The sequence below is a fragment of the Egretta garzetta genome, unplaced genomic scaffold (assembly GCF_000687185.1).
Source record: "Egretta garzetta isolate BGI_Z169 unplaced genomic scaffold, ASM68718v1 scaffold68, whole genome shotgun sequence".
Taxonomy (NCBI): domain Eukaryota; kingdom Metazoa; phylum Chordata; class Aves; order Pelecaniformes; family Ardeidae; genus Egretta; species Egretta garzetta.
Genome location: NW_009260774.1, coordinates 231846 through 243074, shown reverse-complemented (window position 1 = coordinate 243074; position 11229 = coordinate 231846). Strand labels below are relative to the sequence as shown.

Below are 11229 nucleotides of genomic sequence, written 5' to 3'. Positions count from 1 at the left end.
GTTAAACATGGGCTTACACGTGGTAACAGGGCCAGAACAAGGTTTCTAAATAAATGGCAGAATCTGAAACTTGGGCGTTGTGAGGTAGGACCACCCTTCCTCCGGTTCAGGATTACACCGTGAAGCTGAGAGCAGCACAAGCCCTGAAGCAAGCCCTTCCTCTCTTCTCTCCCCCCACTTTCTGTCTTCCTTTCATGTTCCCTTCCTCCAGCTCCCTGCATCTGCTTCCTTCTCCCCTGCTTTCCACACACCTCCTCCTCCCTCCTCACTGTCCTCTCCCCTGTACCCTTGTGCATTCTCCTGCAAATAATGTTTCCAGTCTAGGGGCAGCTTGCTGGCATGTAGCAAAGAGATTGAAGTTCATACAATCACCATATTTATATAATGACATGATTAGAAGGAACAAATGTTTTCTGTTTGTGAAACACTTTTATTAGGAAAAAAAACATTAAGAAAAAGTTTGCATAACAAATATCCTCTCTGAACTTGGTCAGAATTTTTCAAGTTGAAACTGAAATCTGAGGGTTAGGTTTTTCCCCCAAAAATCAGAACAGTTCATGTGAGTCATGGATTTGTGGTTTGTTTGTTTTTTTTTTATAACCAGAATGTCCATGGTTCAGTTTTCCAAATATCTACATGAAATCCTATGACTGAATTTCATATCCCAAAGGATCAAGATCCTGGTCCAGAAGCATCAGAGAAGATTCCCTCAGCTTCTGTAGAAGCTTTCGGAGTTCTTCTTTTGAAAATACCTAAGAATAAAAAAACGACATAATGAAGTTACATTTATTTGCAATGAGCAGCACTGGTATCAAAGCAAATGGTCGTTAATTAAGTAACGACATTTTTTTCTTTCTTTCTATTTAAGACAGTGTGAACACCAGGCATTTAGGAATGGCATTCAATACAGGACTGGAAGCTAGTAGCACTATCCAAAGCCTAAAGGTAGTCTCAAGACAGGTCTGTCTCATAAATACTACAAAGATTATTGGTAAATAGCCAAATTTAATTTTCCTGTTATTGCTGGCAGAGATCTTAAGCCAACCCAGGTGAGGGCATCACAGTACTTTTCTTAGTCATGATATTCCTTCTCAGATTTCTAATCCTTGGAACTTTTGAGGGGACGGGGGAGTGTTGTGGTTCAGTTTTTTTGGCAGGGTTTGGTTTTTAGGCTTTTGGAGGGAGAGAAGGTTAGATAAACCCAGTGCTCCAAAACAAAACCTGCTTTACAGTGTTCAGAAATGTAATGGAAATAAAAAAATAAATTACAATTCTACAGTTCAACTTATTTCAATTCAATAGTCCCCATCCAAGAATTAGTAACTGCACTACTCAGAAGAACTGCTTGTCAAAACATTGGCATCATCTTCAGCGTTTCAGAGTTAACTCTTTGATTCCTTAAGTCAGCATACAAGGAAACCCTTTACTACTGCAGTGAATGGGAAGAGATGAAGAAACTTATGAAGTTAAGGAACATATGGCATCTTCCTCTCTATATAGAAGCTTTTTCCACAGTCAACCCACAGAGCTTTTAAATGGAAGCTAAGCTGTCTGCAGCTCCCAATAACTCACCGTATAAAGCTTGTGTCGCTCAGAAGCGACCATGTCCGCCAGGCGTAGGCACTCCTGGTACTGTCCAGTACTATGTAACACTGTGTGCAGTAAAAAGCACATCATGGGCAGACACAGCTTTCGCAGCAAGATCATCTGGTGTGTTCGCTCAGGGTCATCTTCGGCATCCTTACCGTAGCAAAATAATGTATTAGTATTGTGAACATTTACCTTTAAAAGGCAACTCGGCATAGCCACGTAATTAGCAGCGTCAGAGGCACAAAACTGGACTAACCAGCCCAGACTGGACTGCCAGATCTGATTTATGTGGTAACTGAAGGGGAAGCAATCTGCAACTGGTCACAGCAAGGCCAGCGTGAATTGTAACAGGGCAAAGAGAAGCACATCAAACTAAAAATGACAAAGGTACAACCAGGTACAAGCTGGCTTTGTGGTCCACGCCATGATATAAAAATTCGTTTTACCTCTCTAACATCAACCATCCATCCTCCATCAACAAACAGCAACACGTTGTACATCTTCTCTTTCGCATCCGCTGTAAGAGCATCCAAGAGGCCTTTCCAAATACCATAGTCCATCTGGCAAAGAAACAAAAAATAAACTACTGCGGAACAGGATCATTTCCAAGGCTATTTTAACATGGGCTCTTCACCTAGCACGCAAGAGCCAGCGCAGCTGTAATTCAAATTAGAATCTTCAGCCAATTGCCAAAACCTAAAAGCCTGCTGCTAACAGCTATTTCCACCCTTGCTTAATTCCCTGTCCAGAGAGTCAGACAGGTTGTACAGAAGCAGTCGAAGCCACTAGAGGAAGATAATTTTAAACAACTTACTCTGCCATACCTGCATAACAAATACTTGTATAAACTGCATACAGTGTATTCATACTGGCCAGACATGCAAAAAGAACTTTTGGCAAAATAAACCGAACTACAGCATCTTTTGGAGAAGAAAATGTGACAAATGCAAGAACACAAGACAGCCTTCATCCTCCACTTCCAGGGAAGACTTAATAGCAAAACAGAGTATTTAGATTTATTGATGACACTGACAATCAACATGTTATAATGAATATTTACTATTACAGTATACAGTATTAGATGTAAAGCCGAGTAATGTAAGAATAAAGCATGAGAATTTTTTTGTGCAGTGGCATTAGTGTTCTATCTCATACTCCCCCTTTTCAATGTAAAAATAGAATAATTTACAATGGAGTTCTTCAGCCATATGAATTAGCAGACTTCCACTCCGTTTCATTAAACTAAGACTGCCTCCTAAGCAAGAACGTAAGTGTTTTTATACCTACCTCATACTTCTTTTCTTTATGTTCATGGGCCACTTTTTCAGTGAAACTTGCTTGTGGTAACAAAGAAGGCTTCTGTGGAGCCGAGTTCATGTGTTTGAACCATTCATTGAAGGTTTCGTGGGCTTCCTGGATTGCATTGGAAACAGTTTTGACATTTTGGACTCATTTATATAATTACAAGACTCATTAAATGCACAAAAGCCAGAAGTTACTTTTAAGCATAAGAACCACACCTCACTAATTTGTAAACTCTCAGCTATAATGCATCCAGGAATCAAAAGTTAAATCAAATGGACAAAGCTTAAAATTTCACCACCAAGGCAAACCCACCATTATTTCTAAGTAGTAACTTGGAACAGAGCATATTTGAAACTCACCAAATATGCCCGAATACATAAATGTTCCCTTATAGCATTGTCATCTTCAGCTGGAAGTGGAGTATCCATTCCCTGTTCTTCCCATTGGTTATATATTTCTGCTATAGAGTCTTGGGGAATCTTCAAAAACACATCTTTTGCAGCTTCATGTTTCTTGGATGCTATGAGAATGTGAACTGAGTATCAACAGCTTTGCAATTTCCAGACTTTATTTTTATAAACTGACAAACCCATGCTTTTTAATAGACTAGATTCGAAGTTATACCCAATGCAGTGCCAAGAGCCAACGAGAACAAAACCAACACTTAAAAATATACAGTATTTGTTAAGTTTAGTACCCAAGAACTTCCTCATGATTGCATTGCTTTGCTTAAGTGCTTCTGCCCTCTGTGCAGGATCAAATACGAGCCAGTCAATGACGTCTATTTTCAGCCGATCTGCCTGTAAAAACCAACATATAGCTTTCACTAACATTTCAAGCATAGAGCTGATGTTAGACACATTAAATCTGTTTAATGAAATACAAAAGTTTCTAGAGATCTTTGGATAGCATAATGACACACTGAAACAAGGATTGCTTTATTCACAACTTCAGTATCAAAAGCTTAGAAAACAATCTCTGCAATCTAAAGTAACTCAAATTCCATTTCTAAGTATTTCCAAGATATTCAGACCAATGGGTGAGCATCAGCTCTCAAAAATTTTTATGGATTACCATGCATCTTCCTCAAACGTTAATATGAATACACTGTAAACACATGGTTTATGGAGCCCTTGATTTTCAGGCGTGCTATCAGCCTGCAACCACGGTTTTCCAACTCTTGTGTTAGATAAGCTACCTATTTGGCTTAGAGAGTTTAAACTTTGTACTGAACAGCAAAAAAATTGCCACAAGTTTGCCAATTATCAGTTGTTTTCTAAAGAGTACTTTGAATGCAAGCTATTAACTGTACCTCATTGTCACTAAAGCAGTGAGTTGGAGCCAACCAACACTCAGTGATGACAATGAAACTGTCAGTAAAGGCAATGTCTCTTGTAGCTGGAACATGTCACTTGAGCACGTAATAAGGTAAAGTACATCTGAAATCCAAAGTAATGATCCTCATAATTCTTAGAAGCTACAATAATATCCTACTCTCAGCTACAACGTATTTTGTTACAGTCATGTCATGGGCTTTATCTTCACTTACTGTTTGCATACAGACATGCTGCTGAGCAACATACACCACAGCCCAGAAGATCAAGGAGATGTAGAAACAGAAGTTACAAATTCCTGCAATTCAAATCCTCATTCAATCACATGGAATGTGCATTTCCCTCACAGGGTTTTTCAAGGCAATTTCCACCATCATTGAAAGAGAAATACGGATCACATATGGTAAAAGACTCTGTAGTTGATTGCAAACTGGAGTATCTGCCCTACAAAGTATACTCACCTCCGTTGTGCCCGTATCTAACATAGTGTCATGGTGACTGAATTCACCAGCATCCTTCTTGCGGATGTTTTCAACAACAGTTTTTGTTATGGTCGCAACGTCCAGACCTAGGTTACAAGAGAACCAGGTAACAGCGACCATGAATTCAAACTCGCCACAAAATGAATTTCAGACTCTGGTTCTTGATCTTGTTTCTTACTACTAGTAATTCTTATCAGGCTGTTCACACTCATGTTATCAGACTAAATTGTAAGCTTTTGAGAGACATAATTTATTGCAGGTATTTCAGAAGAATGATATTTGAGATAACAGAGAACATCAAACATGGGAAAAAGAGTAAGGCAACTAACAAGTTTTTCAGTCTGTGCTGGAGACCAGCACATAGATATATTTGCTAAGACCACCGATTTCTACAATTCTGACGGCAAGGCTATGATTTGACAGGAATGTACCAGGAAAAGCTCAGAATAGTTCTTTTACAGATGCTGAAGCAGAACATTTTATTTTTGAAACCTTAGCCAAGTTTTAAAGGAAAATGGCTAAAAAAAATGATTGAAGAAAAGTTAGACACTGAATTCTGCATTAAATCTATTTCTCTGTGCATTTTGAGTGACACAGAGGCATTGTCAAACAATGGACAGTGTGCTGCTTCACTGTAGTCCCTTTTAGTTTGATGTATAGGCCTGGAAGGAAGCTTAAAATTAATGCAAGCAACCCACCATGGCTAAGAAAGAGCAGTATAAATAGGACAAAAAACTTAAGATACTCATAACCTTCCTAAATCCACAATCAGGTGCGTATTTTTATAATTAGCTTCCTGAAATAGTATGATTACGTCAAGCTTCAGAACATATATCCAAGATAGGCAGCTGGCAGTTACTTCCTGCTGTGTTTGGACATAATCCAGAAGCAAAAGTGGTATTTAGCTTAATTCAGAAAAAGAACTGCAATTCTAGGTTAGTTAAAAACCGTAATATACCTACTTGAAGAAGTGATCAGCAAACTAGTTTTATTTAATTGAAAAATGAAGAGACACAGGAAGGAAACAATGTCATCTTCATAGCTAGGTCTTGCATTAAAAACTACTGAAAGACAAAATAACCCAGGATATAAAATGATAATTGGAATATCGGCATATCTCACCTGCTTCTTTTGCTAATTCAAGGCAGTGGTGGCGTTGATCACTTTCAGTAATATCTTCCAGAAATAAAGCATACTGAGCAACGGCTAGCTCTGGGGGCAAGTGGCTAACATAAAATGCTATTAAATCTGTATGCTTCTCAGATATCATCCGCTGTGGAATAAGAAGCAAATATTTAGCAAAACATACTATACTCCTCTGTGTAAACACATTTGTGTGTGTTTACACTTATGTAAAAACATAAACGTAGAATAAAATTCTGATTATTTTGTTCTGATATAGGAAGATTCCACTTTCTCAGCTTCTGAACAAGGATCAGTAAAACTGTTTCTTATTTAAGCGCTGTTGACAGAAACGCTGCATATTATGCAAGCTTCCCTGTATCTCTTGAGAGCATTAACTGCATCATAGCTCTTTCCATCCTGTAACCTTAAGTATCGTTTTCTTCCTCCTCTAAGTCTAAATTACATCAGAGAAACCAAACTATATTTTTGAAAGCTTACCTGAATGTAGGTCTTTAGGACTTCAACAGAAACTTCCTCCTTATGACAAACAAATATAAATTCAATTTTAAATCAGATAATGTGGCAAAAAAAAAAAAGATACTTTACAGGCTACCATTATTAGACAGACAAAAGGTTACTTGCTTATCCCTGCTTCAGTAATCTACACATTCAAACAGGCTCAGCTGGAAGAACTGTTTCTCTTGGAGAGTGATTAAAAACGTGTCTTCTGATTCAAAGACACAGTATTCCAAGGATTTTCTTTTTCAGCAACTGGATAATATAGTTTTTGATCTAACTGGAATGTAACTTTTAAAATTGTTTTTCAAATATGTCCATTTTACCATATTTTTTAAATTAATAAATAAAATGTCAGGTGAAGAGATGACTATTGCACTGTGCTACATGCACTGTTGTATTATAGAAAATTCTAATGTTCCTATGTACACGGTATAAATATCATGTGGCTCATCTGCAATAGCCTATACTAAACAACCAAAGTATAATCCGAATATCTGAGACTGCTTTAGCTAAGACTCAAGTGTTTGTTACTGTGAAGAACTATCATTTTAGTTTTATATGCATAAATGAAATTAGAGATCTTCATCTAAGCATATACCTATATGAATTGTACTCAAGCATCAAATAAGGAATATCATGAAAGTTTGCACACCTGCCTCTTCCCTCTGAGGTCTACTGAGGGCAGATGGAGTAATCTTCCAGTAAATTCACCTACTCCAAAATTGTAGAGGGAGAAATCAACAGTTGATCATGATCCCACAATGGAATTTATGTAGGAAATTGCACCTTTTTTGTCCCCTTTGTTAAACATATGTTAATGACTTATGCTACCATATGCTACCATACTTTAGCTTAAAGACCTACTCTATTAAATTTTGAGTCTGGCTTAAAAAATGTGTATGAATACACACATACACACGCACACAAAAGTTCCTCTTAATTAGCTAAATGTTAACTGCCTTCAGAATAAATTCCAACAAGGGAATGAAGCAATGATTAGAGGCATGAAAAAACATAACAACTCAAAGCTGTATTTAAATCGTCTAATGAAAACACACATTTGTCTTTTGCCAAAATAGGTTATGTTCAGCCATTTGATATATAAGCGCTTCTACATTTTAAAATAGTACAAAAGGAGAACTTCTAATTACTGTGATTGCCTCAGAAAAGAGAAATTGCAGCTATGTGACCCATCTGTGTATTTAGCACAAATAGGCTAGGTAGCTAGTAGGCTATACTTAGTATGTATTTTGATAAAATATGAAACTTTCAGCTAGTACCAATATTTATGAGTTTACAGCAATAGGTACAATTCCAAGGACTGTGTATTAAGATCAGGTTATATTCAAAGCACCTTGGCTGCTATGAATAAACCTAATATTGAAGTTTGAGTCAGGTCTTTGTCAATAAAGGTCTTATGAGTAGAATCCATCATCCTCAAAAAATAATTTTCAAGCTGAACTGGAGGGGAGGAGGATGCTCTTTTCTAATTTTGACTGTTGCATTTAGGCTCCAAGATCAACAAATACACTATTTAAGCATGCAGCTCCTCATCAGCCCGGTAGTAATTTATCATCACTGTATATAGTTTACATATTTACACACACAAGCATTTCTACTTCAAAGACTAGCTGCTGCTATGACAACAAATCAAATACAATTGAACTTACCTTAGTCTGCAGACCCAAAGTGCGGAAAAACAGAATGAGATGTGTCATGAAACGAAGGAGGTGTCCTGGGAGCACACTTCTGTCTTTGGAAAGCCATCTGCTGAACTCTTCCATCAAACCTGTAGCCACCAAGGAAACGTCGATATTAGCCATATCACGGGGAAAAAACACCTAAGAAATATTTCAAAATTATGCATTTATTCAACAAATGTAAACTTAGCCTCAAAAGCCCAACGAATCAGAACAGCAATAGTTTTGGGAAGATTTAGCTGTTTGGCTTAAATATGTGCTGTACGTATTTTGTCATTTCTCAGAAAAAGTATAGCAATAGTCTCACATATATTCTGACACATTTACATGATTTCATTACGTCTTTGAAAACTACCTGGTATGTCAAACTGCAGGAAGTCCCTACAGTTCTTGATTAAAAGCAGCAGCTTAGCTTTTAGGTGGAGTTTGCCTACTGTGTGCTTCTAAAATCCATTCACATGTAAGTTTCTGGAAAGGCCACTAGAAATAATGTAGTCAGTTGACATTTAAAAATCACTTAGAGAGGAGCTCACCATCCACATCTCCCAGTATAATGAATTTCTGAATCACGTGATAGTGTTCTTGATTCTCCTCTATAACCCTCTGGGGAGAGAAAAAGAAAGTTCAAACTTTGAATAAAATCTTATAGCATAATGTATAAAGAAAGCAAACTTAGAAATAAATCAAAGGTTCCTTAGGGAAAAAAGCTTTCCTATTTCAAAGGGTATTCTGCTTAAAGAGCAGGAGAAAAGGCACTTGCTGTCTCAATGTCAAGTTACAAGAGTATTGACAAACTGAAAGAAAGAACCAGAATATAGATCTGTGGAGTTAATACTTTCATGGAAGAGATCCAGGACTAAAGGGCTTTTTGGTCTGAAGAGGAGAATAACGATGTTACAGAGAATAGATTCTACAAAAACACAGAAGCAACAATGGTGTGTATAAACCCTTAAAGAAAAGGCATGTGAAACTTATTTGAGGAGGAAGAGGTTTTTTTTTTTTTCTGGTAGAGGAATTAATGGATGAAATACAATTTAAATGCAGCTGTAAAGTTGCTATATGGTGAGGATTGCACTAGAACAGCAAAGGCAGCTGGGTGTATCTGTAACTGACTGCATCAATCTTTAAGCTGTCTTTCAACGTGTCTGTCTTAGCAATGTGATAAACACTGTATGTCTATTCCATCAAATAAAAGTGTAGTTTCAATTTAATCTTTACAAAATTAACATGTAAGTTATATATTCCATCTTAAATGAACTAAGTATCCAAGGTGTTAAAAGTAACAAAGAAACACAGACTAAGCAAATACACTTTTAAATTTTGAAAGGCCTGTTTTGAAATATGCACACAAGCCTCCTGTGGAGAAAACTGAAACCTCCTACAACGAAAACGGCATGTAATCAATCTTTGCACATTTTATCAAAGTGTTAAATAGGTGATTTACTCTGTCTGCTTTGTATGTCTGACAACACTTTACAGTCAGCTCTTTCTTTAGCACGCCCAGCTACTTCGGCAAATATGGGGCAAGACAAAACCTGTACCTTTTTCATCATTAAAAGGAAGCAGCATATAGAAAAATGTATTTGAACTGAGAAATTACACATTACAGAGGTAGAAAACCTACAATACATCAGTCACTGTGCATATTTGAGCATTTTGTTAAATAGTGTAGTAAAAGTAGAACCTAGTGAATAGTTAAAAATGGTAAACAGTGAGGAGAAACGCTGTAATTAATATGTACCTTTTTGTCTGTTGCCTGAAGTTCTTCAAAAACTTTTTCTGAAGTCCAGCTTCAAAGTAGGAGAGAAAAGACACAAAATGTTACCTTGAATATTCCAAACAGATGATACAGGATCCTTTGTTGAGTGTAGGAGCATAATTTTACTTAAAAACTTACTTTGTTTCTAAATAATCTCTAGGGAGTTCTTCCATCTCCTCTGCAGTTATTACTGAGGTTCGTATTTCCTGCTCAACCAGAGTGTCCACCATGACCCTGAAATACGCCCAAACGGTATCTTCCCAGGTATCGCAAACTGGAAGAAGCTACATATTAAAAAAACAGAGCAAAAGTTACTGAGAGATGGAGAAGTATCAGAATCCAAATGGAGCAACTGTAATTTAGGATCAGATTCCTGGGCACCAAAGCAGACTAATAACTGTCTTGAACAGCAGCCTTTCCTTCATCAAAGCAAGATACAAAAAATCCTTTCACTGAATAATGCTGTAGTTTCTTGATTATTTTATATCACAGTTAGTCAAGGGAAATCATCCTATCCTCATTCCAGAGGCAGCACCACTCTGATAACATTCCCCCTCTTGTGTACCACCTCAGGAAACCAATCTGGATGAAGTCTATCCACTTTTCTGCCTGATCATTTTTCAGCAGGATCACTTTGCCTTACTGGTTTATGACACGGTTGCAAAAGTCACAGTGCAGTAGTGAGCGGTGAAGGGTAGGAGGAAGGGAGTACTGTGCTGTGGTGATGTAAAGGATTTTATATACAGTTCTTCTCCGAATCTTGCTAGGCTCTTTCAGCAGTGAAACCCTGGAACAAGTTCCAGGGAAACCCCTGCATTTCATGAAACGCTTCTCTCTTACAGTAAGTTTACGGTTACTGAACTTTACTGAAATTCCTGAAATTTAATTTCATTAAATATCTCTTTGCTCTGTCACAAGAAGGTAGGCACCTTCTGTTCTATGTCTGTATAATTTTACAATGCCATTTTTCCTGTAGAACAACTAATTTTAATTTCAATGAATAAAACCCGAAAACATTCCCTCTTTTTATATTCTGAATTATTTTTATTTCTACTACATCATACCAAGATGGGGGGTAGGGGTGGGGGAACTGAGGTCCTAAAGTGGGAGCTTACCACTGATTACTATAACAGCAAGGAAACTTTTATGATAGTCTGCAATGTTCCTTGTTGTTCTTAAAAAGAAAAAAAATTAAAATCACTAGTTAGGAGTAGGAGAGTACAAAAATATCTGCAGGATCAAAACTAATAAAAAGAGAGAACTACTTAATGATAAAAATGAGCATCGTACAGAGTATAAAACCTATTGATAATGAGATTTGGCACCAGAATAATCTTTGGATACACCAACTCATCTGTAAGAATGCTGTGCATGAGCAGGAAAGTGACTGTATAAGCTCTTATATAATACCAGAC

At 37.2% G+C, this 11229-nt stretch overlaps 1 protein-coding gene across 1 annotated transcript in view; it reads right to left on the bottom strand.

Moving 5' to 3' along the window:
- Positions 1 to 479: 479 nt before the first annotated feature.
- Positions 480 to 11229, bottom strand: part of NUP107 (nucleoporin 107) — a gene marked incomplete at its 5' end in the record, with an annotated part of 29929 nt that continues 19179 nt past the window's right edge. The window contains 13 exons of the mRNA XM_009646250.2: positions 480 to 752; positions 1573 to 1740; positions 2037 to 2150; positions 2878 to 3003; positions 3255 to 3415; positions 3593 to 3695; positions 4691 to 4797; positions 5834 to 5984; positions 6335 to 6373; positions 8026 to 8144; positions 8589 to 8658; positions 9797 to 9845; positions 9953 to 10098. Coding sequence (XP_009644545.2) covers positions 645 to 752; positions 1573 to 1740; positions 2037 to 2150; positions 2878 to 3003; positions 3255 to 3415; positions 3593 to 3695; positions 4691 to 4797; positions 5834 to 5984; positions 6335 to 6373; positions 8026 to 8144; positions 8589 to 8658; positions 9797 to 9845; positions 9953 to 10098 — 1461 coding nt within the window. The remainder of the gene's footprint in view (positions 753 to 1572; positions 1741 to 2036; positions 2151 to 2877; positions 3004 to 3254; positions 3416 to 3592; positions 3696 to 4690; positions 4798 to 5833; positions 5985 to 6334; positions 6374 to 8025; positions 8145 to 8588; positions 8659 to 9796; positions 9846 to 9952; positions 10099 to 11229) is intronic.